This window comes from Camelus bactrianus, chromosome 19, assembly GCF_048773025.1.
Source record: "Camelus bactrianus isolate YW-2024 breed Bactrian camel chromosome 19, ASM4877302v1, whole genome shotgun sequence".
In the NCBI taxonomy this organism is placed as follows: Eukaryota; Metazoa; Chordata; class Mammalia; order Artiodactyla; family Camelidae; genus Camelus; species Camelus bactrianus.
Window position 1 is genome coordinate 35,312,107 of NC_133557.1, and position 23,731 is coordinate 35,335,837.

Consider the following 23,731-nt stretch of genomic DNA (forward strand, 5'->3'; position numbering starts at 1 on the left):
AAAACACGAGCCTCTCCGTGGGGCACTCGTCAGACAGAGCTGCCCCTCCCAGGGTGAACTACACATATGAAGGTTGTCTGCAAACCCCCTTGTCCAGTTTGGAGCACAAAGCAACAGTTTCACCCAAAGACGTGCTTTACCGGTGATCACAGAGTTTACATGGGAGGTGATGTGAACCACAAACTGCACTCTGATTTTGTTTTGAACCATAAATAAAGACTTAAAATCCAAGAAAAAAACAAGAGTGCAATGCAGTAGTAATTTTCCAAGATTAACAGCTCCTGCAGGCTTGAGTGGAGCCCCAGGTTTCTCTGTGGTAACTGAGGATTTCTGGGAGCTCGCTCTAAGGCCCAGGAGAGCAGATCTGGAGAGGCACGGTTGGTGCTCAGCATTTAGGGTTAAGAGGTACATTTTATAGCTCTTTTTTGCACCTGTTGAATTGGTCCCTCCTCCTCCCTCACCCCACATCCTTTCTCTTCTCTCCCACCCTTTTCAACAGCATCATTTTCCCCCCCTTACCTGCTACTAAGGACAGTTATCCAGTGAACACAGACCCAGGGTAACTTGTAATAGTGGTGTCAAATGCTTATGTTTTTCCCGGCAGTAGGGCAACATTTTTCATCTCTGATTTTCCTTGGCCAGATGGAAGATGTCATTCAGGGAACCCCAGGTGTTTTGAAGATGAAAAGGAAGGTAGGGGGCCCGGCTCAGTGCTTATTAACCACAGAGAGAATTTGGTTCACTTCAAGAAATAGTAAAGTAATGGCACAGGAGAGACAATGACTCTTAATGAATTCATGTGAGGTGACCGGTTTGGGGACGTGCAGTGCGGAGGCCGCCTTCTGGAGGAGAAAAATGAAACAATTGTTTCTATTACTCCACAGTGTTGGCCTCTCTTTCCTGAATCACACAGGGTGGCTCCGGTTTCACATCCAAGGCACGATGGCCTCTGTCTGAGTGCCTTGCCTGCCATTTGATTTGAATAAGGTGGGTGACATGTGACACTGGAGTGCACAGTCAGGCATGAGGCAGGGATGATCCCAGGTGCTCCCTCAGCCAGGTGATCTGTTCCACTTCCAGCTCTGCCTCTCCTCAGAAAAACAAAAAAATCCCTCCCTAGGGGGTCAGGAGGCCTCACCCTTACATCCCACCCAGCTGCAGGGTTGAGCATCTTCAGTTTTCAAATACCACCTCTCGTTCAGACCACAGTCCCATGGGACACATCAACTGTCTGGAAAATAAACCAGCCTCCCAGGCCCTATAGAAGAAAAAAAAAAAAGAACAGAAAACTCCAGAAATAAATCCCAGAGGCTGCTTCTAATCCTTGGACAGGTGGCACCTTGGCACAAGTGCGCTGAAATCACTTTCTTCCTAGGTGGCAGAGCTGAATCCCTTTCCCAGAAAGACCAACATCCCTGGATCTGGAGGGGAGGGTGCGGGGGGAGGAGCCAGGAGCCTGGGGCGAGAGGTCCGTGACCTCCCGCCAAGCCGTGCTATCAGCCTTGGATGGCATATCTAGAGTAAACGCGGTTTCACACATAAATAACGTGCCACATCTGGCCCTTCGATTTTATGGCGTCTTAGCGACCGAGCAATTTATAGATGGCGACCTTGTTAGGCAGCAGCCGGGGCTGGCCTGGAGCTCCGAGGTCCGAGGCGCGGCTGGGGACGGCGGAGGGGCGACGGGCGGGAGAGCCCTGGGGTCCCAGATCTCCAGCTCGGGAGGGGCGCTCAGGAGAGGGACCTGCCCCCCTGTCTGGGGCTGGCGGCCGCGGCAAGGTGGCAGCCCCCCTCCCTCCAGGCGGGCCATGTGGCAGCTGAAAGAACCATCGAAGCCCAAGTGTGTTTGCGCTCATACCCAATTTATTGCCGCCGAACATATGGCCAATATTTTGACTCACGTCAGTCGGGCAAGGAAAGCAAACAGAGCGCGCGACGCGGGGGAGCGGCCCCCTCCGCTGGGGCTGCGCGGCGGCAGCGGGGCCGGAGCGGGGAGGGTGGGGCCGCCGGGCCGGGAGCCGGAGCCGGGAGGGGGAGAGCTCGCCGCGCCACTGCCCGAGCGCCCGCGGCTCCGCAGCCGCCCGCAGCTCAGGATAAAGAGCGGCCGGGGATCTGCGCGCTCGCGGGCCCGGGGCTCCCGGCGCAGCCGCGCTCCAGGTGAGCCTGCCGCTCGCGCGCGCGGCCGGGGGTGGTCGCCGGGCGCTGGGCGCGCGGCTGCGCGGGGAGCCGCACCGGAGCCCGGCGTCTCCCCCCCGGCTGTCGGCGCGCACCCTCGCTCCCCCTCGATGCAGCCCCAGCCCCGCGCGGGCCTCTGCAGCCGCCGAGGACCGGAACGCGCTCGGGGTCGGGGCCCCGCGGCGGGCCAGGGGGAGAGGGGTCTGGGGTCCCGCCGGCCCCGCCCGGGTGTGCAGTGCTCGGCGTCCCCGAGCGCCCGCCTGCTCTGCTCCCTCTCGCGGCTCCCGCCTCGGCTCGGTCGCCGGCCGTGGGGTTTGGAAGCAGCAGGTGGGCAAGTGCCGGGCGTCTCAAGTCCGCCAGCGGCTCCGCTGGTCACGAGAGGGGAGCTCGGGGAGGGGCCGGGCCCCGCCCGCCGCGCCCGCGGCCGGGAAAAGTTTTACCTGTGGCCCAGGCCAGGTGCTCCCGCCGCCGCGCACTTCCCCGGCCGCTCCGCCGGGGAGCCGGACCGCCGGGGGCCGGCAGGTGCGGGCAGCGGGGAGCGCGGGGAGGAGAGGCGCGCCGCGGCTTGGAGCCCCGCCCGGGAGGGCGCGGCGGGGGAGGGGAGCGCTGGAAGGGGGTTCCGGGTAGGTGGGGGACTAGATAAAAGCGCGCCCGGAGATGCGGCGGGGCTGTCGCCGCAGCGCCGGGAGTGGGAGGCGGAGCGGGCGCGCCACGCGCCTCGGGCCCCTCCCCGCTGCCAGCTCCCGAGGCTCCCTGGCCGCCCGGGCCGCTGCCTGGAAGGGCGCCGCCCGGCACCCCTTCTGCCGGGTAAGTCTCCCCGGTGGGCGCGGGCGCTCGGGATGGGGGCTGCAGGCAAAGGCTAGATCCCAAAGGTAATTTGGCGATGGCGCCTATTGGAGAAAGCGGTTCTCCTCGGGCGGAACTGGGCCCCGGGGTTCGGGGCGAGGAGGAGGGTAAGGAGCGGGAGTCGCAGGCAGGAAGGGCAAGGGCGGGGGCCCGAGTCGGGGTCGGGGGTCTCTGGGGAGGCGGCTCAAGCCTGGACTTGGAGGGGCGCCGGACAGTTCTCCTTTGCGTCGGTAGAGCTCGCCAGAGGATCAGGAATGGGCCTCGGTGGGTTTGCAGAGGCCCTGGTCTCCGAGGGGCGCCCCCTCTGCTCCCCCCACCCCGCGCGCGCGCACGGACACACACACACACTGCAAGGAGGCCCTTCGGCTCGCCTCTCGCGCCTTCTCGATCTTGGTGGCGCTCGGAGGGTGGAAAGGGGGCGTTGCGTCTGGAGGAGGGCTGTGGACCTCCGGTGCTCAGATGGGAGAAATAAGAGGGAACACCCTCCCTCTGGTGCCCGAGGGCCCTCGCGGGTCTGCGCCTCGTGCTCCCGGCCCCGGCTCGCAGGCTCCGCGCAGGCTGGGAGGGCGCCTGCCTTGAGTGGGCGAAGGCTACGTGAGCCCCCCCACCGCCCCCTGGCCGAGCTTGAGGTGCCGGACACTAAGCCGTTAGGAGAGGCCTCTTGTTTTTCGAAGTCCTGTGGTACGGCTTTGTCACGTGTTAAGTAAATTCAGGTAAGAACGTGCTTTCGGCGCCGTCTTTCCTGGAGAAACCCAAGTCTCCTACCTTGAAATCGCCCTTATCGGGGGAAGGGCTAGCTGGGCTGGAAGAACGTTCCCGAAGGCAACACTGACGACGCGTAATCTCCTTGTAACATGTTTAATCATTAGAGCCGCGCGAACGAATAAAGCAAAGGGGTTCGCCTGGGGGGACGTGGTGTTTGGTTCCCCAATAAACCGGTGACAATGGATTGGCTGGGACAGGCTCATTTGGCCTAAGGGGGGCTTAGAGCTACGTTTTTAAAGAAAATATTGGAGGAAGGCCGGTTCCATTTTGCAGCGCGCCCCGAGCCACATTTCGTGTTCAATTTAACATCCATGAAAGTTAAACGGCTTTTCTCGCCTTTTATTTTATTGGATGCATTTTCAAAGATCTCATTAAAGCGCATTTATCAAAGTCCTAACATATGTCCACGGGGTCTTACGCCCACACAATGAGGCTGATTAATAGAAACAGAAATCCTAATTTCTATTACAATTTATAACCTCGGGAGATGTCTGCCTTTTTTTTTTTTTTTTTTGAGGCATATAATTGGGAAAGTGTTGTGTATTTCACCTTGAGGAAGAATAGGGGGGAGATAGCTTGCCCGGGTGCCTGCATCCTGCACCCACAGTTAATTGCAGGGGGGACTCCAGGCTCTGGGTCCCAAGACCAGCTCTTCTCTCCAAGGCTTTAGAGAGCTCCTGAGGCTTGGGGGAAGGGGTGGGAGAGTTTTCTGAGATGCAGGAGCTGAGCTCTGTCTCTGGGCCTGGAGAACCTCTCCGCCCAGCATCTTCTTGGCGATTTGGGCGGGCTGTCCCAGAGGGTGCCCTCACTCTTCCCCTGCTGTGTTAACACAATATAAATCAAAGAAAGAAAAAAAAAACTCACCTTAGGCTTGAACTCAAAGTGGGCTGGGTTTCCTTTCCCTTCTCACCAGTCTCTACCTTCTGGTCCATCTGTCCAATGGCTGCATGTCTCTTCTGCCAGAGACTTGCACCCGTCCTGATCTGGCCTCACACAGGGCTGTCGGCCTCCCCCACCCAGCCACTCCACTCTGTCACACACGCCCTCCCCCAGGCCGCAGGGATTTCCAGGGACCTCTACTTCCTTCTCCGGGGGCAGAAGGTGATGCCAATTGGTGCTAGGACCTACCAGAGACTAGCCTGCCTTTCAGTTTTCTAGGTGGGAAAGGTCCTGCTTGGGGTGGTACCCTAGGCCATACTCCTGAATTCTTTCATCTGGCACCCCTTGCTTTTTGTAGCGCCCCCCCCCCCGAAGTTGGAGCCACCGTGGGCCGCCTCGGAGGAGCGAATCTTAAAGGTGGGCGTCTTTATAGCCGAGCTCTCGGACCAGATTGGGCGACATTTTCCTTCCCCACTGATTTCGAGTGCATGCCAGCCTCCACACCCGAGAGAAAATAAACCTCCTCCAACAAAACATTTGTGTCCGCCGCTAATCCTCGCGGAGAAGGAAGGTGCAACGCGCTTTGTCTCTGGAGTGAATGAAGACAAACGCTTGCACCTTGGCGCTAACCAGACAATAAACTAATCCACTTGAAGGCTGTTATCTGAGATGGGAGGGGGAAGGGGGGCGAGAGCTCAGCCACGTACTGCACCAGGGAAGGAGTTTCTTTTCAGCCTCTTTTCATTCCAAAAAAGAAAGAAACGAAAGGAAGTCAAATCAGCCTTTCCAAATAATGGGAAAGACCTTGTATTTTTAATGACGGAAGTGCTTTTGTGGGTGGGGAGGATGAGGGGCGCCGCCGAGGCTTCAGGTTCCTCAAGGCCACCGCCCCTTTACAGTGGACCCTCAAGGCGCCCCCCCAGGGCTTTTCCTGCCCCCAAAATCCTCTGGAGGAGACACCTACCCAGCAAGGTCTCACCAGGCTGAAAGGAGAAAGATGTGAGCAGAGTGCCTCCCAAGAGGCCTCCAAGCCAAGAGGTCTTCAGGGATAGATTGATGGGGCAAGGGGGTGCTAGGTGCACCCCGGAACGCCCGCCTCACCCACAGGCACCCCAAGGCAGGCTCCCACAAGTGGGGTGTGCCCAGGCCTCTCCTCACTTTCCCAAAGTGCCTTCCTGTCTTGCCTTGTCCGCTGCGGTTTAGAGACCCCCCGCCCCCAACAGGGGTCGTGAAGCCGCAGGGTGAGGACGCGTGGGGCTGGGCCAGGGGCGCCCGGGGCCACCCCCATGCTCCGGAGCTCAGAAAAGGCGCTTGTGTTTGAGCCACCTGGGAAAGTAAACAGGTAAACACTGGGCAGACTTGGAGGGCCACTTGTCCTGGAGTGGGGCCACTTAGCCTGTGTACACTCGCCTCCCGCCTGGGCCTCCAGCAGCGGTTGAGCTCCCTGCGCCCTCCCAGGCGCCTGCGCTTCCATCCCTCGGGAACCCGGAGGGGCAGAGGAGCTTAGTGGCCTGAGAGGCCTCCTAAGAAGGTTCCTTCCAACCTCCAGGGTGGGAGACTCCCTTCCTGCTCTCCCCCACCGCTCCTCGGGGCCTGTGACTCCCTCTGCGCTAGTCCTGAACCAAGGAAGAAGGGATGTTAGAGATTTATAAGGAACTTGGAGCCCCAACGCTGAGGATAAAAATCTGTGGCAGGGGACCTCTGGCTACTCGGGTGACTCTGGCAGGGGTACTAGGTGGTGGTCGCACAGCCAAGAGAGCTAAACATGTCTCCCTCTGGCCCAGAACAGCTGCCATCAAACTTCAGTGCCCGTCTAAACTTCTTCCCAAGTTCGCAGCGGAAGGACCAAGGCTGAGCACTCTGACCCTCCCCCGACGCCTTACGCAGAGCCCAGACCCAAAGCCAAACATGATGGAAGCCAGCACACTGTCCTCTCCTGGCTGCAAGATGGAAACTGGAAAGAATTTACTAAAGAATCCCAAGATAAGGAGACTAGAGCACATCCTACAGCTGACCTGATGCCAGAGGATACTGTTCAGAGCTGACAGGGTGGGGATGGCAGAGACATTAATGGAGGGCTCTGGAGCAGGCCAGGGGCACGGGGCTCGGCCCTGTCAGCCTGCTGGGTGTGCAGGACCTCGCCAGGCAGGAGACCCCCAGCTGGAAAAGGCCAGGCTGTGGTGCTCCCAGCAAGACCTCTTGGGGAGCCCTCCAGGGGCAATCACCTGTTTAATTTGTGTGGATAAGTGCTTTTGGTGCCTGGCCCCGCTATTTGGGTTGCAGGAGACCCAGGAGACCCTGGAGCGTGCTTTGGGCACTGGACCTGTCCCCAGCCGCCAGCTGGTCCCCTGCAGGCCACTCCTGGGGGACTTGCATTTTATGATCTTCCTCTAACAAGCCGAGTTTCTCCCCTTCAATTATGGGCCTCCCAGTGGTCTCCCTGAGCCTTTTCAATTGCAAATGTCAGCGCTTTGGAAGCATATGCGGGAACCACACTGCCGACCAAGTGCTGGGCAAAATGGATTCACGAGGTCCTAGGAGGAAGACACAGAGCACAGTGGGCCCAGCTCCCCGGGGCACTGACCGGGGCTGAGGAGCCTAGTGGAGCCTCCCTCCAGCTCTCTCCCAGCTCCTTGGCCCCAAGGCCAGGGGCAGGGAAAACCAGCCAGGTGAGGGTGAGGAGGGAGTGGAGACCCAGACCGCGGCCTGTGCTGGCGGAGGCTGGGTGGCCCCGAAAGTGCTCCTGGAAGGGGACCCTGCAACCTCGGGTGTGGAGGAGCTGCCGCTCGTTGAGACCATCCGGCAGGTGTGGGGCCAAGCCCCGCCCCCGTGAACTGGGCCGGGGCCTCCCTTGGCAGCAGAGGCTCCCTCTCCAGGATCAGCTCCCAGGAGCCTGGACCCCTGGGTAGGACAACAGTCGTGTCCCGGGTGCTCTGCCAGATGCGAGGGAGCGGACTTGATCAGCCGTGGCAGCGCTGATTCGATCCTGGGAGAAAGGCCACTATGTTGGGGGAAGGGAGAAGTTGGGAGCCAGGTGGAAATAGGTGGTTCCAAGGTGAGGATGTGACCAGGCCCCGTGGAGGGGTCTGAGGACACCCCTCCCAAAGATGGCTCCGGGGATATGCAAAAGGGACACTTCTTGCCAAAAAGGCCATTTCTCACCCAGCCCAGGAATTGGCCTGGCCCACCCAGAATCATTTCGGGCCCTTCCCCATTCCCAGAGTCTACCCTGGTCCCCAAGAGTCACCCCTCCCTTGGGACAGGAATAAGAGGAGGGACCAGGAAGAAGGATTTTTTTTCTGCAAAGCTTGGGTTGAGGAACTTTTCCTCACCGGTTATTTATTTAGCAGCTGAGAAACAATGGCTGAGGCAGGCCTGACAGCCTCTGTTTCCAAACTCTGGGCCTCTGAGACGCCTGGAGACCCAACTTCCCTCCTCGGACTGGACGGGGCCCGGGAGCTCCCGAGTGGAAGGGGGGAGGGGGGACAAGGCGGAGGGAGGCTGGGAAAGACGGGCTGGGAAGAGAAAGAGGGGGGAAAAGAGCACGAAAAGTAATGGGTTCGAGGAACACGATTCAAACCAGTTTCTAATTCTTGCAGGGAAGAAAGAGGAAAGGGGGGGGAAGAGAAAAGGAAAAGGAGGAGGAGAAACAGAGGACTGGGGAGCGTCCACATGAAGGGGTTTCCTTAATATTGTGGACGGATTCAGAAATGAATGAAGAGATAGTCCATTGAAAAGGGTTGAATGCCATGACAACTAGGAACAACCTTAGATTTATTCCAAACAGTTAGGACACATTGAAAGAGAGCGTCAATCATGTATTATTTCGCCACTGAAATAAATGCAAAAACCGAGCGGGGACAAAGGCTTCCAACGGGAGCGGGACATTTGTCTACATTTCGCTCATTGTCCGCAGCTTAGCAATCGGTTTGTATTTGTGTTTGCCCGGGTCCGACCACCCAGGACGCGCCGATGAGGGGCTCGCTCTAACCTGGGCCATTGTCACCCACGTCACATACTGGGGGCCAGGCGGCAAGGGCTGCAGAAAGCCGCCGAGCGGCTCAGGGAGAGGCGCCCTCGCCGGGCGCTGGCAACTCGGGGGCGGCCGGGGCGCGGCGGCCGCAGCTGTGCTCGGGGAGGACCGGCGCCCGCGCGCTGCGCCCGGCCGGCGAGGAGGCGGCCACGGCGGAGGGCTGGGGGTGGCCAGGCCTGACCCCCGCGGCGGCCCTTCCCGCCCCTCCCCGCTCCCAGGCAAGGCGCCATCCTGATGCTCCGCTGGGGTGCCCGAGCATCAGGTAGCAAACCTTCTCCCTCCTCCCCCGCAAAAGCAATCCCGGGAGGAGGGGCGGGCAGTGCGGCGCGGACGTTTCCCTGCCGGCGCCGAGGAGGAGGTGCCGTTCCGGGAAAGTTCAGTTCCCAGGCGGGCGAGGGGCTGGGACCCGCACGCAAGCCTCACGCAAGCTGGGAGCCTGGGGAGTGTCCTTGGACGCGCCCCTGAGGCGTCCGAAAGGGCTCTCTGGGAAGAAAACTCCAGAGAAAATGCACCTGCACCTTCCGCCCTGCGACCCCCTCACCCGCGGTTTTCGGGGTCCTCACCCGGGCTTCAGACGGCGCCCCCGCCCCGCCCCCTCCCCTCTCGCTTCCCGCCGCTCCACCGCCGCTGGAGGCCCGAGAGGGAGGCATAATAGGGGGCAGGAAGGGCGCGGGGCCGTCTGCCCTTCCCTCCACCCGGAGAGCGCGGCCCGCGGGGCCGGGAGGCGGCGGGGCCCCGGCCGGTCGCCGCCCGGGCGAGCCTTCCCCACCCCCGCCGCCCCTCCCCGGGCGCCCGCAAAGCAGAAAGTGAACTGCGCGGTCCCGCTCGGCCGCCCCGAGCTGCAGGGGGAGAGGGGGAGGCGGGCTGAAGGAAATAAATGTCTTTAGCAAATAAAGGGTGGCGGGGCGGAGCGGGGAGGGTGGGAGGAGGTGTCGCTCGGCAGTGGCTCTGGCCGGCCCGAGCCGATCCCTCTCCTGGGCTTCGGGCTCGTTCGGCGCTGACTAGAATCAATTACTTGCCTTGTCATTTCTAGTGCTCATCCTTAAGCCTCAACCAAAATATTGACCTAGGAGGCTTACAGAAGTTGGGCTCTTGCCATTTGAACCGGATCTTGTTTAGGGAACTGCCCGCGATGGGAAGGAGAGATTTCCGCGGCTCAGCATTCGCCCCCTCCCCCTTTTCCAAAGGCGCCACAAATCGCCAATTTTCCGGCTTGCTGGGGGCGAGCGCGCGGGGGCAGGGAGGTAGGAACCGGTGAATGTTAAGGAGGATTCTTTTTTCTCCTCCACCTCCGGGTTTCTGTTTTGTTTTCTTTCCTCCTCCCCCGCTTTTATTTTTTTAAAGATGCAATTTGTTAAAACGGCCCTTTCAAGTGTGTGGACTTGCGAGCGACGCGGTGGTCCTTTGTATGTAAATACTGGGTAAAAAAAAAAAAAAAGGGCTCGCCCCGTCTTTGCAATTAATTGACACGTTACACCTCTCATCTTGCTCTAGAGGGCCGTTGGCTGGGAGCGCGGAGCTCCCCAAAACCCACAATTTCACATCTGCAAATACAGTCTTCATCCACTTGACTTCCAAGACCCGCCCACACGTGTCCAACCTTTGCGTTTTAATGTCTCCCCCCTCCTTTTTTCCACCCTCCCCTCGCTCCCTCTCTCGCTCCCCCTCCCTCCCTCTCTCGTTCCCTCCCTCTCTTTCTCCCCCTCTTCCCCCCTCTCCCCAGGTTCGTGAGTGGAGCCCAGCCTTATATGGACTGATCGCTCGGGCAATGGCCCATTTTTCCCTCGCCACCAGCCGCCACCGCGCGCCGAGCGGCCGCTGGAGCCCGAGCTGACGCCGCCTTGGCACCCCTCCTGGAGTTACAAACTCGGGCCCGGCCCGCGGCGCTCGGCGCGCAGGCCGCCCGGCTCCCCGCGTCCGTTTCCGCGTGCTTGCAGAGAGGACGCAAGCACCGCGTTGGGCTTTTCCCCCCACCCTCCCCTTTCCCAGAGTTTCCTTCTCCTTTTTAAAAATAATAATCTCAATAATTAAAGCCCATCCCCCCCTCCCCTCCCCCAACCCCTCTCCCCATACCCCCTCCCCCGCCCCAACCGAGAGCGCCGCGAATTGACCAAGTGAAGCTACAACTTTGCGGCATAAATTGCGGGGCCCCGGCCATGTCGCTGACCAACACAAAGACGGGGTTTTCGGTCAAGGACATCTTGGACCTGCCGGACACCAACGATGAGGAGGGCTCGGTGGCCGAAGGGCCAGAGGAGGAGAGCGAAGGGCCGGAGCCCGCCAAGAGGGCCGGGCCGCTGGGGCAGGGCGCCCTGGACACGGTGCAAAGCCTGCCCCTGAAGAACCCCTTCTACGACAGCAGCGACAACCCATACACGCGCTGGCTGGCCAGCACCGAGGGCCTGCAGTACTCCCGTAAGTAGCGAAACTTGGCCGCCGTGGCTGTGACCGTCTCCGTTCCCGCGGCCGCAGCCCGGGCGGGACCCTGGGGGAGGAAGGGGAAGGAGTCTTGTGAGCCGACCCCCAACCCTGCGCTCCTGGCAAGATTTTTAACGCTTGTTTACGGGGCCCTAACTCTTTCCTCCTTGTCAAGCCCCCCCGCCCCGAGTCCGGGAAAAAGACTCGTTCTCAGATATTTCTTCCAAAGAGAGAAATTAGGAGGAAGAGGGGGAGGGGAGTACCTCCCAAGGGCCGGTTACAGTCGTCAACCCGGACTGACGGCTCCAGCCGGAGCCCCCTCCCCCATTCCGACCGCCGGGAGGGACTGGCCTGGAGCACTGGAGAGAGCCAGCCAGCCTCGGGGTTCGGGGAGAGGGTGGCCCGGGTATAAATAGCTCACCCTGCCCCCTGCGCTTCATAGAGGACGCTTTGTGCCGTGCGGAGGGTGTCCAGCAAGTCGGGAAGTAGAAACGAAAGCCCCCAAAAATCTGCCTTGGATGGCCGAGTCTATCAATGCCGGGATTGTGGGGGTTTTCTTTTAAAAATCTGCCCACGTCTCTCCGGAGAGGAAACTGCTTAAGGGGGCCGGAGCCCTTAACCCGCGACGATCTTCTCGGCGCGCCGCTCCCCCCCAAATACTCACCCACACTGCACGAACCCCAAGAAACCAGAACCCCAAGCCCCCACTCCTGTCCCGTCTCCTCTTTTCCCGGAGGGACGCCGGCGGCTACCTCTGGCGTGGAGCAGGGCCAGGGTGAGGGCGAAGGCAGCGGGGCCGGGCTGCAGGGCGCAGAGGGCCGGGGGCGCACGGAGGATCGGGGCGCGCGGGGTCAGGCCCAACCGCGCGCGGCCTCCCGGCGCCTGACGGGCATCTCTTTCCCCAGTGCACGGGCTGGCGGCCGGCGCGGCGCCCCAGGACTCGAGTTCCAAGTCCCCGGAGCCCTCGGCCGACGAGTCACCGGACAATGACAAGGAGACCCCGGGCGGCGGGGGGGACGCCGGCAAGAAGCGGAAGCGGCGGGTGCTCTTCTCCAAGGCGCAGACCTACGAGCTGGAGCGGCGCTTCCGGCAGCAGCGGTACCTGTCGGCGCCCGAGCGGGAGCACCTGGCCAGCCTCATCCGCCTCACGCCCACGCAGGTCAAGATCTGGTTCCAGAACCACCGCTACAAGATGAAGCGCGCCCGGGCAGAGAAAGGTATGGAGGTGACGCCCCTGCCCTCGCCGCGCCGGGTGGCCGTGCCCGTGTTGGTCAGGGACGGCAAACCGTGCCACGCGCTTAAAGCCCAGGACCTGGCAGCCGCCACCTTCCAGGCGGGCATCCCCTTTTCGGCCTACAGCGCGCAGTCTCTGCAGCACATGCAATACAACGCCCAGTACAGCTCGGCCAGCACTCCCCAGTACCCGACAGCACACCCCCTGGTCCAGGCCCAGCAGTGGACTTGGTGAGCGCCGCCCCTACGAGACTCCCGGCCCCCGGCCCAGGCCCCACCCCGGCGGCGGAGGCGAGGAGGACTCGGCCCTTAACGGTGGTTAATGTGTTATTATAATTATTACGGAGTCGAGTTGACTCTCGGCTCCACTGGGGAGGCGTCAGGAGGTGGCCTGCGCCTCCTTGGAGAGGCAGATTCCACCCAGCCAGCTCTGCCTCAGCCCTCTCCCTCTGAACCTCTGGGGAGGGCTGAACCATCAGCCGTTTACAGAATGTTTGCGCAGCCTCGTTTCTCTGCCTCTCCCTGGGGGGACGGAATGGTCCCAGAGTTAACGTTCTCACTTGAGAAGGAGAAAAAGACGCCCCCCACCCTCGCTTTTGTGAATTTTGTAAAATATGTTTGTGTGAGTAGCAATATTGTCAGCCGTCTTCTTCTAAAGCAAGTGGAGAACACTTTAAAAATAGAGGATTTTTTCTCCTTTTGTTTTTTATAAGAAAATGCTAAATATTTATGGCCATGTAAACGTCCTGACAACTGGTGGCAGATTCCGCTTTTCGTTGTAAATATCGGTGGTGATTGTTGCCAAAATGACCTTCAGGACTGGCCTGTACCCCTCGGGGCCCCACTCCTTTCTTTGTGGTTTGTTTTGGTTTGCTTACATTTGTTTAGCCCTGCTTTCTTTATTTTGTTCAGTGCAAACATTTCTCAGAAATGAAAAAGGATAAAAATGTGTAGGCGAGCGAGAAGCCCCTGCCCCATCCTCCGGGTCCTGAGCCTCGGAACTCGGAGCTCAGCGGTTCCGTGCAGTTCCCCGAGAGCGCCGGGCGCTGAAAGCTTTCCATTTTTTAAATAAGAATTTTAATAAAAATCCTGTGTTTAAAAAAACCAAGCCCGGCCCTCCCGTTTGTCTCACTGTGTCACCCTGAGCTGGGCCAGAGACCTCGGGCAAGAAGCCCCACCTGTCTGCTGGCCGCGCTCTCACCCCGTGCTGCCCCTGGGCCTGGGGCACCCCGGGCTCTGGGGAGGCTCCGGGAACAGGCCTCACCCTGGCGGACAGGCCAGGCCTCCGCCTTGGTCCCCGCGCCGGGCGGGAGCACTGGGCCTCGGGCCTGCCTGCGAGTGGTCGGCCCGCCACCCGGGGTCGCCCGCCCTCTCCCGGCCTGTGTCCCGGCCTCGCGCGCAGCCTGAATCCAGGCGGCAGCATCCTGGCTCGGGAGGAAGTGACTGAAAGACGCAAAGGCAAGAAGACAAGCCCCAGTTGATCGCCCAGATCTACGAGTGGCTCCTTCAGCCTGAGAAGCTGTTGAAGCCACTACACGCGGTGACTTTCACTCTGTTGAATTTGATTTACCTCGTGCTGGGGTGCGGGGAGGCAGAGAGGTTGAGACGGGTCGGCTTCTCTACCCCTACCCCTTGTAACTCCGCGGACAGGAGGCGTCTAGGAGGTGAGGGCGGGGCGGGCTTGGGGCGCTCCAGGCTTTGGCTGCAAGGGGGGATGCGGGGGCCTGGGTGCCGGGTCAGAGGGGATGCAGCGGCCTCCCTAGGCCTTTGGTCGGTAGATCCAGGGAGCGGGAGTCAGAGAGCATCCCTGCTGCTGGAGCCTTCCTCCTCCCTCCCATCCCCATTCTTCCTGAGCTTCCAGCCTCTCCCCCTGGACTGGATCCCAGGCCTCGTCCCCTCCTAGCATTTGGCTGCACGCGGTCCCCTTGGCCAGCTCTTTGGCGTGAAGCTGGGTGAATTGCTTGCTAGAATGCAAGGATTTGGAGGTGGGGTGGTGCGCTCCGGTCTCCTGGGCTGGGGTGAGGGGAACGGGAAAAGAGCACACAGCCTTCGTTCGCCCGGGGGAGGGCGCATTGGTCCTCCCCTCGTAGAGAGCTGATTCCATCCCACCCTGGGGGCCGGAAGATCTCCCCGGAGGATGCTGGCGCATACTTGCCCGCTCAGGGGGAGCAGCTCAGAGACCCCGCAGACTCGGGGGGAGGGTGCCTGTCTCCTCTATCTCGCGGATTTCGGAAAATACCCAGGGCTCTGTAGCTCAGAGCCCCGCCGGTGTTCAGAGACACCTGGGGATAGAATCGGCCCCCTTTGGAAACTCTCATTTTCTCTCGAGCTCCACCTTCATGGCCAGGGGCGGGGGCGAGGAGGTCGAGTGAAGGGAGCGGTCCCAGCTGACTTTCTCGCTCCTTCTAGCTGATGATCAGATTTAATTCAATATCTAAAGCAAACATGATTATCCATGTAACCAAATCTACACGTCGATAGCACTGAGCGCAGCACGCGCAGGGCCGTGATCACACGCTGTTCCCGCATGGCGCGCCGGCCCCCGGATAACTGACGGCGCTGGACTCTTTCTAATTTCCCCCAGTGTCCTTCCCACCACCTCCAGGTTCAACTGGGTTCATCCAGGTTTTCCTAAATGTGGAAAAGTCTACCTTTTCTCCCCACACTGGCTTGGGAACATTTGAGGTTTCATTTCTTGTTCTTCCTGAGGCCAGAATTCTCCCCAAATCATTTGTCGTGCGATTGTCCAGTGTCCAGCTTGCCCTGATACCAACCCCTCAACATTCCTCTCCTGACTTCCCTGTAACCCTGACCCGCCGGAGGGGAGGGGAGAGCCTCTTGGAGTGGGGTGGTCAGGACGCCTGAGGCACAGACCCAGGACTAGGTTGATTTTGGCTATTCCAGGACCCCAAACTTCCGGAGGCCAAAAATGATCACAAGAGCCCCCTAGGCCTCCGGAGAGGAAGAAGACAACTTGGAAAGTCCAAGTTCTCGCGCAGGCTTTCACGCGTGCGCGTTGAGGGCGCATTTGGGGTTGGCGGCCAGGCCCGCAGGCCTGCAGCCAGGGTGTGCGCTCGCTCGTGCGGCCGGGAGGTGGGCCCGACGCCCGCCTCTCTCTGTCCTCGGGTCCCCATGGAGTCAATAAAAGCGCCCGCGAAGCCCTGTGTGGCCCTAACCCCAGCGCCCTGGGAGAGCACCCGGCGCGGGGTCCGCTTGGGCAGTCTATCTTCGCCCAATCTACAGCGGGCTGCACAAAACGGCACAATGGGAGAGCTGGGAGCCGGGGATGTTAGAGGCGTGCATATTAAAAAGGGCCAGAGAAAGGATCGCAGGGGACAGAGAGGGGAAGAGGGAGAAGGGGCCCGCCCTCCGCCCCCCTCCACCCTGCACCATTCAGCGCGCTTATCGCGGGCAGTGAATCCCGGAGTCAGGCAGAAGTCTCCTTGGGGTTTTGTTGGGCCTGTCACTGGGTCCCTTTGTCATCCACGGACTCCATGCTGGATTCCATATGGCCAGCTGGGCCGAGGGAGCGCGAGGAGGGACCCGCACAAAACCCAAATTGTGTCCGGCTTTCAAACCCTGTATTGTTGTCTGTGAAAGGAAGACGCATTAAAAATTCGTGCTATATCTATCGGGGAGGAGGCTGAAGGAGGGGGAAACAGCCACCCCTGTCTTTGATGGCTTCAGAGGGCGCCTGCCCTGCCTAGGCCCCGTGACACTGAGAGCCGGGTCTCTCTCTCTGTGTCTCCGCTTCTGTCTCTTTACCAAATACCGGCTTGAAGCTCAGGCTTAGGTCTGCGAACCACTGGCGTTCAGGGCTGGGGCTCCTTGCAGGCACTTTGCGGGCTTCTGAGCTCGCAGCCAGTGGCCAGCCTTCTCCTGTCTGGGGGAAGCCTGGAGTAGAAGCCATCGGACAGTGCCAGGCTCAGGAGGACCCCCGAGGGGCCCAGGGCCTGCGGGAAGCTGAGACACCACAGGTTTCGCGGCCCCAGGGTCAGGGTAGATGAAAATCCGGGCCTCTGGTTCCCTCACCGGGCGCATCCCGACACGCTGGCGCGCAGAGCCACCCTTCCACGAGCTGCAGGAAAGGCTCAGGAATGCCAAGGGGCCCTCAGTCCTGGGCCCGGCTCGATTTTGGCTGTGGCCGGTTCTGAGGCCACTTTCACCCAGCCGGACCCCTCGGTCATGACCCCCCTGTCATTCTAATGATGTGCGGGATCCCACTGGCATCTCAGTGGGACGATGGGAAACCGGTTCGGAAACTTCTTTAACCATCCCACTCCCCCCCCCCCCATTCTGGAGGACAGAAGGACCTCCTCTAGTTCTCAATGTCTCCTGCATCGTTTTGCCAGCCAAACAGGGAGGCAGGGCAGAGCTTCCAAGGCATTTGCCAGGATTTGCCTCACCTAAGCAGTCTGAGTTAGCCAGGCAGTCAGAGATCGCTTAGGTCATGACCTTGTCCAAAAGCAGTCTCACAGACTCCCATAAGCAGCCCCCAAACAACAACAACAATAAATGTATGTGCTGAACAGAGTTCGTGCTGAGGCTGAGCGCTGTAGAAATAAAAATAGACTTCACCGAGAGCCAAGCCACTCAGCCCTTAATGAACACACAGGGATGGAGGAAATTCCAGCTCCCCCACAATTGGGGCGCCTCCCTCCTTTCCCAGCACTGCCGTCGTGTTTCCTAGAATCAGAACTCGAGAGGAGTAGGCGCCCCCTTCTCCCCGCCCCAACCCCAGCCAGGGAAGTAATGTCTTTTCCTTACCTATTGACTGTTGGGCTTAGTTGAGACCTGGTGTGGATTTCTCCAGCCTTTTCAAGAGCCTGGTCATTGAAAAGCTAATCCAATATTTACCGAGCATAAGGACAGTTCTCAGACGTATTTATTAAGGCCCAAGCCTAAGTGATTACTTGGACTGAAGACAAAGGCTGCTGGGGCGGGGGTGGGGGTGCGTCCGGGCGCACCAGATCCAGCCCGGGTGAGGTCTCCCCGCCCAGAACTAGGAAACCAGGCGCGAACTTGTGAGACGCCGAGGTTCCCCTCCCGGGCTTCAGTGGCGTGTGGATTAGATCTTGTGTTGGCCGGTTTTTCAGGAAATATGTACTTGTGGCTTCCTGAGCGGCCGGGCGCAATGGCACTCAAAACTGTGTCGATATATCATCTTTTATCCAGGATCTGCAAATAAACCCCTGATCCCCCGGTGCATTATAGCCGCCGCTCTCTCTCCAAGGAAGCGATCTTTTATTGCTTTCACCAACGCCCCAATTTTCTCTCTCTCTCTCACAAACACACGCGCGCGCGCGCACACACACACTTTCCTCTCCCATCCTGTCTGGTTTTTAAAGACTTTTTTTTCCCTCCTGGTGCACCGTTATTAATAAAGAGGCGAATGGGCCTCGGCGCCGCCACCCGAGCAAGTCGGGAAGTGCAGGCCCGCGGGCCGCCCGCCCGCGCAGGGAGCCCGCGTTGGGCAGATGCACCGCCCGTGGCTGGAGACACTGAGTGGCCCGAGCGCCGCCGCCGCCGCCAGGAGGCGCCCCGGCCCCGCGCTCCAGCCTCGCGGCGCCCCGGGAGAGCGCGGGCAGGCAGCCGCGCCCCCGAGGTCCCCGACCGCATCTCCACAGACGCGCAGCCCGGCCGGGTGAGCGGACCGCGGAGGAGTCGGCGGTTCGGAATCAGGATTAGAGCGTGCAAGTCAGACGGCGGCTGGCGCCACCGCCCCACCCTCGGCCGCCAGGCGCACGGGCGGCGTGGAGAGTGCGTTTGCGGACACACGTTTTCCTCGGTTGTAATTTTCCCCCCATCCTTCTTCCCCCAAGTACGTGCCGCCTCCCGTCTCTCCGCCCCAACTTCCGTCACACTTGGGCACAAACAACAGCAAACTGCACCTGCTGTCCAGATGCGCGCTGGCCTCTGGGAAGTCTCCACGACCCCAAGCGGTCCCCACTTACGTACCGACCCCTGTGGGCAGTTCTGTGACGGCAGGAGAGTGGGGATCTAGGTGGTTCGGGGAGTAAGAGAATGATGCTGAAGAAGGATTCTGGTTTTGGTTGGGGGCCGGAGGTGGGGTGAACTAGGAAGGAGAGACCCTCACCTCTTGCCCACCGTCGAGTCGGGGCTCCAGCTACTTCCCTGCTGGTCCTCAGTCCCAGTCAGGTGCGGGTGAGGCGGACAGAGGAGCACCGAGCCCTCCGCCCCGCGCGCCTCTCCCGCGCCGCGGGCGAGCGGTGCAGTGGCGCCATCGGGCCACCAGGGGGAAGCGCCGCTCCGACTCCGGGCTTTGGGGTCCGAGCGCGGGAGGCAGGAACGCCCCCCATCCCAGTTAAGAGCACCCTGTGCTGAGGCTTCGACGGTGGCTCAGGTGGAGCCCAGAGTGGAAGGGACACTGGATTGTGGTTGCTTCCCACTGCACCCCCGCCTGACCTGGTGCCTTTCTGAGAGGCTGGGTCTGGAGCAGGGGACCAGGGACTGAAAGGGTTAAATTCTTCTAGGTCGACCTGCCGAAAATAGGGCCCGCAGTTCCAGCTTGTTTCGCTGATTTGCCCGAGGATGCCCCCGTGAAACTGCCTCCCGTCGGAGGCATTCGTGGCTCCACACCTTGATCCGTTTTCTTTCCAGCGGGCCGACGTCAGGTTAGAGAGGCTGCAGTATCCAGGTTGTCCGCGGGGTGGCGCGATTGGATAAGAAAAGACTTCCGCGTCGGAGCCCGTCCTGAGTGACAGTCCTGGAGTGCAGCCCAGACGCCTGCAGGATTTGAGATGCCCTCTCCACGAGGTTTCCTTGTTGCACCGAGGCCGGCGAGTGTGTGCCCACCCAGTCTGAAGGCAATACAGGTTGCTTACTCTTAATTCCAGAAAAATGAAAACTCTGACCTTGGCGCCTGGCTGGTGGTGGAAGAGGCTGAAGGCTCCCGCCCCGCCCGAGTCTTCCTTCCCTCACTCTCCCGGCCTCCCGGGTAACTGCCACCGCCAGAATCAGGGCAGAGAACGTTTCCATCACCCCAAATGCTCCCTCCAGCCAGAATCTTCTTGTGCATCAACTGACAGACTTAGATGAGAAAAGGCCCACCCTTTCCCTGGCTGCCTGATTCACCTGTGGTGTCTTGGCCTTTCTTCATAAAATAGTACAAAGACAGCCCCAGTTCTCTGCCCCCTGCCCCATACCTGAAGGCCATGACCACCGCCCTCATTTACTGAGTGTCCGCTGTGGCCAGCACCCTCCAGGGGCTTTTCCTCCATCATCTGACCATCACACCATCCGTCTTCCTGCGGGTGAGGAAACTGAGTCTCGGAGAAGTGAAGCACCTGTGCATCTGAACAAGGCAGTGTTCTTGCAAAGACGAGGTCCAGAGAGTGGAGGAGGATTTCGGGGGCGTCCTGTCCTGTTTCAGGAGAGGAGGGCAGGGCTGGGGGCACACAAAGCCCCCTTCTGTTCTGCAGGAGGCAGCTGGGTGGCGGGCTTCTCCGCAGCGCAGCGTTCTGCCCGTCCCCTTTGCAGCGAGTGCACAGGTCCCAGCCCGGCTGCTGGGTCGGGTCAGGGCGGTGCCAGCCCCGGGACTCCTTGGGAGAAGCCCACACGCCAGCTCCCTCCATTGGGTTCCGTGTGGCCATCCTGGGCCAGCAGGTGTTCCCCATAACTGAGGGGGACAGGGGTGTCCACCCGAGGGTACATCTGAATCCGTTCTCACCCCTGGGCCAGTGGCCAACCACCTCCTTTGTTTTGGGGACACAACCAAACCCCCTCCCCCCTCCTCCCAGAATGATGAAGGGTACAAGGAAAATAGATTTTCTATTGCCCATTGATCTTTCAGTGGCTACTCATCTTTTACCCGATGTGGGGGAAACAAAATAAATTAACCTGCTCTGTTGGGTACGGCGCTGGTTCACTTACCTGGGAGACTTAAAGGAACTATTAAAACTTATGTGTTTGCTTCCAGACCTCTCTGTGTGTCGATAACTCTGCTGGGACAGCATAGAGGAGTGGCCTCAGGATAGGCCGATGTCACGGGGGGCGGGGGTCAGGTGTGCGAGGTCAAGCCAAAGGGATCCGACGCCATGTCTAAGGCAGAGGATCAGACACCTGATGGTCTGGGCATGGAGGCCTCTTTCAGAAATGGCCAGTCCTCCCCGGTTCACACAGCCAGCTCCTCCAAGCATGAGTCGACGTGGCCTGCGGTCCTGCGGCTGTGGCTCTGGTGGAGGGGTGAGCCGGCAGCCTGCAGCTCAGCGCCCCGGGCCCTCCCTGTGCCCACAAGTGCAGGCGCCTGTCGGGAGGAGGAGGAGGTGCCAGGGCCCGGCCACTGGTGCTGGAAGATAATGGCTTCCCACTGGTTTCGGGTGGAGGCTGATGGAGAAAAAGCGGAGCAGCAGGGACACGTGAGCCCCGCCATCTCCAGGATCCCCGCGTCCCCTGCCCTCCGCGGCGGTCTGCTCATTGGCACATCCCAACTGGCTTCTTTCCCTTCCGTCCCACATGCCCACTTCCTGGGGGTCCTTCCAGGGACCCTCTCCTTATCAACGTCTTACACGTGTCTCAGGGTCTGCCCCTGGGGGAGCCCAAACTGAGATCTCACGCTGCTCATCCTGGGCCAACCTCACAGAGGTCGCCCATGACCTAATGGCCCATCCCAGTGGCCTCTTCCCCACTGTGTTCCTTGGGAATGTACAGAGTTTGGGGTGGCAGGGGAACAGTGGGCCAAGCTGTGTAACAAAGGACACGGAGACTGACCAGCAGCCGCCCTGTCACGCTGGCTCCTCCGGGCCCAGCCGACCCAGAACTATGGCCCTCGTACCCCCGTCCCGTACTCAAGGCCAGTGTCTTGGTCTTTTCCCATCAGCAAGGAGCTCCCAGCTTCTCTGAGCCCAGCTCACATCCCTTCCTCCCAAGAGGGGGGATCTGATTGTGCCAGGGAGGCCCCACACCATGTGCAGTGTCCCCGTAGGTCCGGTTCCGGCTCCAAAACACCAAATGGGCAGCTGGCGTCCAGCCTATGTGGTGACTCTGTGGCTGGGCGCACAGGACACAGAGTGTGACACCCACGTGCAGAAAAGCCACTCTCACTCCTCAGAAGAGGCGGTGGAGATGGTGCGTTATGGACTGAACAGTGTCCCCCGGGTCCATATGTTGTAGTCCCACCCCCAGGGCTGTAGCAGCGACCATTTGGAGACAGGGTCCTTAAAGAGGTACTGTTTACAAAGAGAGCATCAGCGTGGGCCCTAAGTCAATATGAGCACCGTCCTTAGAAGAACTTAGGGCACAGACCACAAGAGGACACCGCGAAAGGTGGCTGTCTGCAAGCCCCGGGCAGAGGTCTCAGAAGAAACCAGCCCTGCTGACACCTGATCTCAAACCTTTAGCCTCCAGAGCTGTTTAAGCACCACCCCCCGCCCCATCGGTGGTCCTTTGTCACGGGACCCCAGGCAGTGACACACAGAGACTCAGAGTCTCACAGCCTAACCCTGAATTTCACTTCGCACCTCAGACTGTTGTCTCCCCGGCCCTCTCTTCGAGGCTGAAGCTGCCATTCCCTAAGGTTCTAGCTGATGGGATCCTGCTCTGTCTTCCCAAGCAGTCAGGGACGCTGTGTTCTTCTAGGCCTCCGGGGGGACCCAGGGCTGGCAGGCCTGTGGCCCCTTGGGCCACTCAGTGACTCGCAGCCACACTGCCCAGAGGCCACCTCACTCCAGAGTGTCCTGTGGACCCAACATCAGTTTCCACGGGAGCGCGTGGAAGGGCCACTTCCAGCCAGGGCTGTGGTGGAGCGTTAATCAGGTGGAGGGACAGGGCTGTGAGAGGGGATGGAGAAGCCCCAAGTGAGGGGACCGCTCTCCCTAGATGTGCTCCCATTTATGGGCCAGATGCAGGAGCCCAGGGCCCGCCACCCCTCACCCCCCACCCCCGCGGAGCTAGGAGGGTCGGGCGCGGGGACAAGCCCCCGTGTCTGCGTGGCCCCTGGGTGGATTTCTTATGTAGACGCTGCATCAATCCTCGTCTCCCCAGGGCTCAGATCAGAGGTACCCGTTGAGGACAAATGAATCCCCAGGGGTCTGGGTGGAAGGCAGATTCCGACTCCCCCAGCCCGATGTGCGCGCTTCTAACCGGCGCCCTGAAGCTGCTGCAGCGGCCGTGCAGGACCTCCCTGGGGCGGCGAGGCCGAGCCGGCAGCTCCAGACGTTCCCATTACGTTATCAGGACGGCGCCTGCCCAGACACAAGGACAGGGAAACTCTCAAAATGGTCTTTGAATCATTTGAGAAATAATCAAACCATTGAGTAAAAAGTAACCCCAAACAAATGTTGTTTGTTAACGTGGAAGACATTTTAGCATTATTTCGTAGCAGTTCAGTCCCAAGTTCTCCAGACGAGGAAGCTGAGGCCCCCAAGAAGGAAGGAATCTGTCCGGTCACAGAGCCAGGTGGCCGTGCTCACAGACCCCCTACAACGACCCCTCAGTGAGAGGGACACATGGCACTTGGGGTGCTCATCCACACCCCGAAACCAAGGCTGGTGGCTGTGACACCTGGTACAGAGCACAGGCTGTGAGAAGCAGCCGGTGCCAGAAATCAGGAGACGGACTGTGTCCACGTGCAACCTCAGACAAGTTACACACTCTCTCTGAGCCCGTCTCCCCCCGGTTAAAAAGAAATTTCAGGGCGTCACAAGGAGGCAGTGAATGTGTCATCTGAAGCTGGTGGAGCTGAACACCCAGTGGGGACCCACTGCACACACCTGTCGTGGCAAAGGACTTCAGTGAGGTGCAGGAGGCGGGGGTCAAACACGCAGAGAATGAGTCAGGACGGAGGAGTTTGGGCAGAAAAGGGGAGAGCTGGAGGGAGATGCCCAGGCCAGGCTCTGGAGGGAGGGGTGAGCCGATGAGATCTCAGGCCCATGCTCCAGGGGCTGCAATCTGCTGGGAGGGAAATGTCCCACGTCTGTGCTGGCCAGTATGGTGGCCGCCAGCCACCGTGCCTACGGGCACTGGAAATGCAGCTAGTGCGTGCGCAGAGCAGATTTTTAAATTCTAAGTTTTATTAATTTCAATTTTAATTGAAAAACATGCGGATGTGGCCAGTGGCCCCTGCACTGGACAGGGACGGCCTAGACCACCCCGAACTCTTGTTTGGAACTCTTCTCCCTCCCGATCAAATGCTCGTGAACATCCTTGCCGCTGACCGCCACTCGCCGCTCTTCAGCTGCCCTTGTGAAACCTCCCGCCCCCTCTGAGATGAACAGCCCTAGTGGCAAGGGTTGGGAAGAGGCGGCAGAGGCAGTGTATGTTAATTCTTCACATGCATTCTTTCTGCCCTCAGTTACAAAAAAACTAGTCTTTTTTGGTTATGCTTTGTGTCTTTAACACTAGGAGCCTTGGTTGATTAGCTAG

At 60.1% G+C, this 23,731-nt stretch overlaps 1 protein-coding gene across 3 annotated transcripts; it reads left to right on the top strand.

Moving 5' to 3' along the window:
- Positions 1 to 1,667: 1,667 nt before the first annotated feature.
- On the top strand, positions 1,668 to 13,435 carry NKX2-2 (NK2 homeobox 2). 3 transcript variants are annotated; one of them, XM_074347791.1, is made up of 3 exons: positions 1,668 to 2,157; positions 10,422 to 11,113; positions 12,022 to 13,435. In XM_074347791.1, exons 2-3 carry the CDS (start codon positions 10,855 to 10,857, stop codon positions 12,582 to 12,584), a joined length of 822 nt encoding a protein of 273 aa, XP_074203892.1. In that variant the 5' UTR covers positions 1,668 to 2,157; positions 10,422 to 10,854; the 3' UTR covers positions 12,585 to 13,435. The 3 variants fall into 3 exon arrangements, with proteins under 3 accessions (XP_074203892.1, XP_074203891.1, XP_074203894.1); XM_074347790.1 differs by lacking the exon at positions 1,668 to 2,157 and adding an exon at positions 2,834 to 2,982; XM_074347793.1 differs by lacking the exon at positions 1,668 to 2,157 and having other exon boundaries at positions 2,993 to 11,113.
- Positions 13,436 to 23,731: the final 10,296 nt, after the last annotated feature.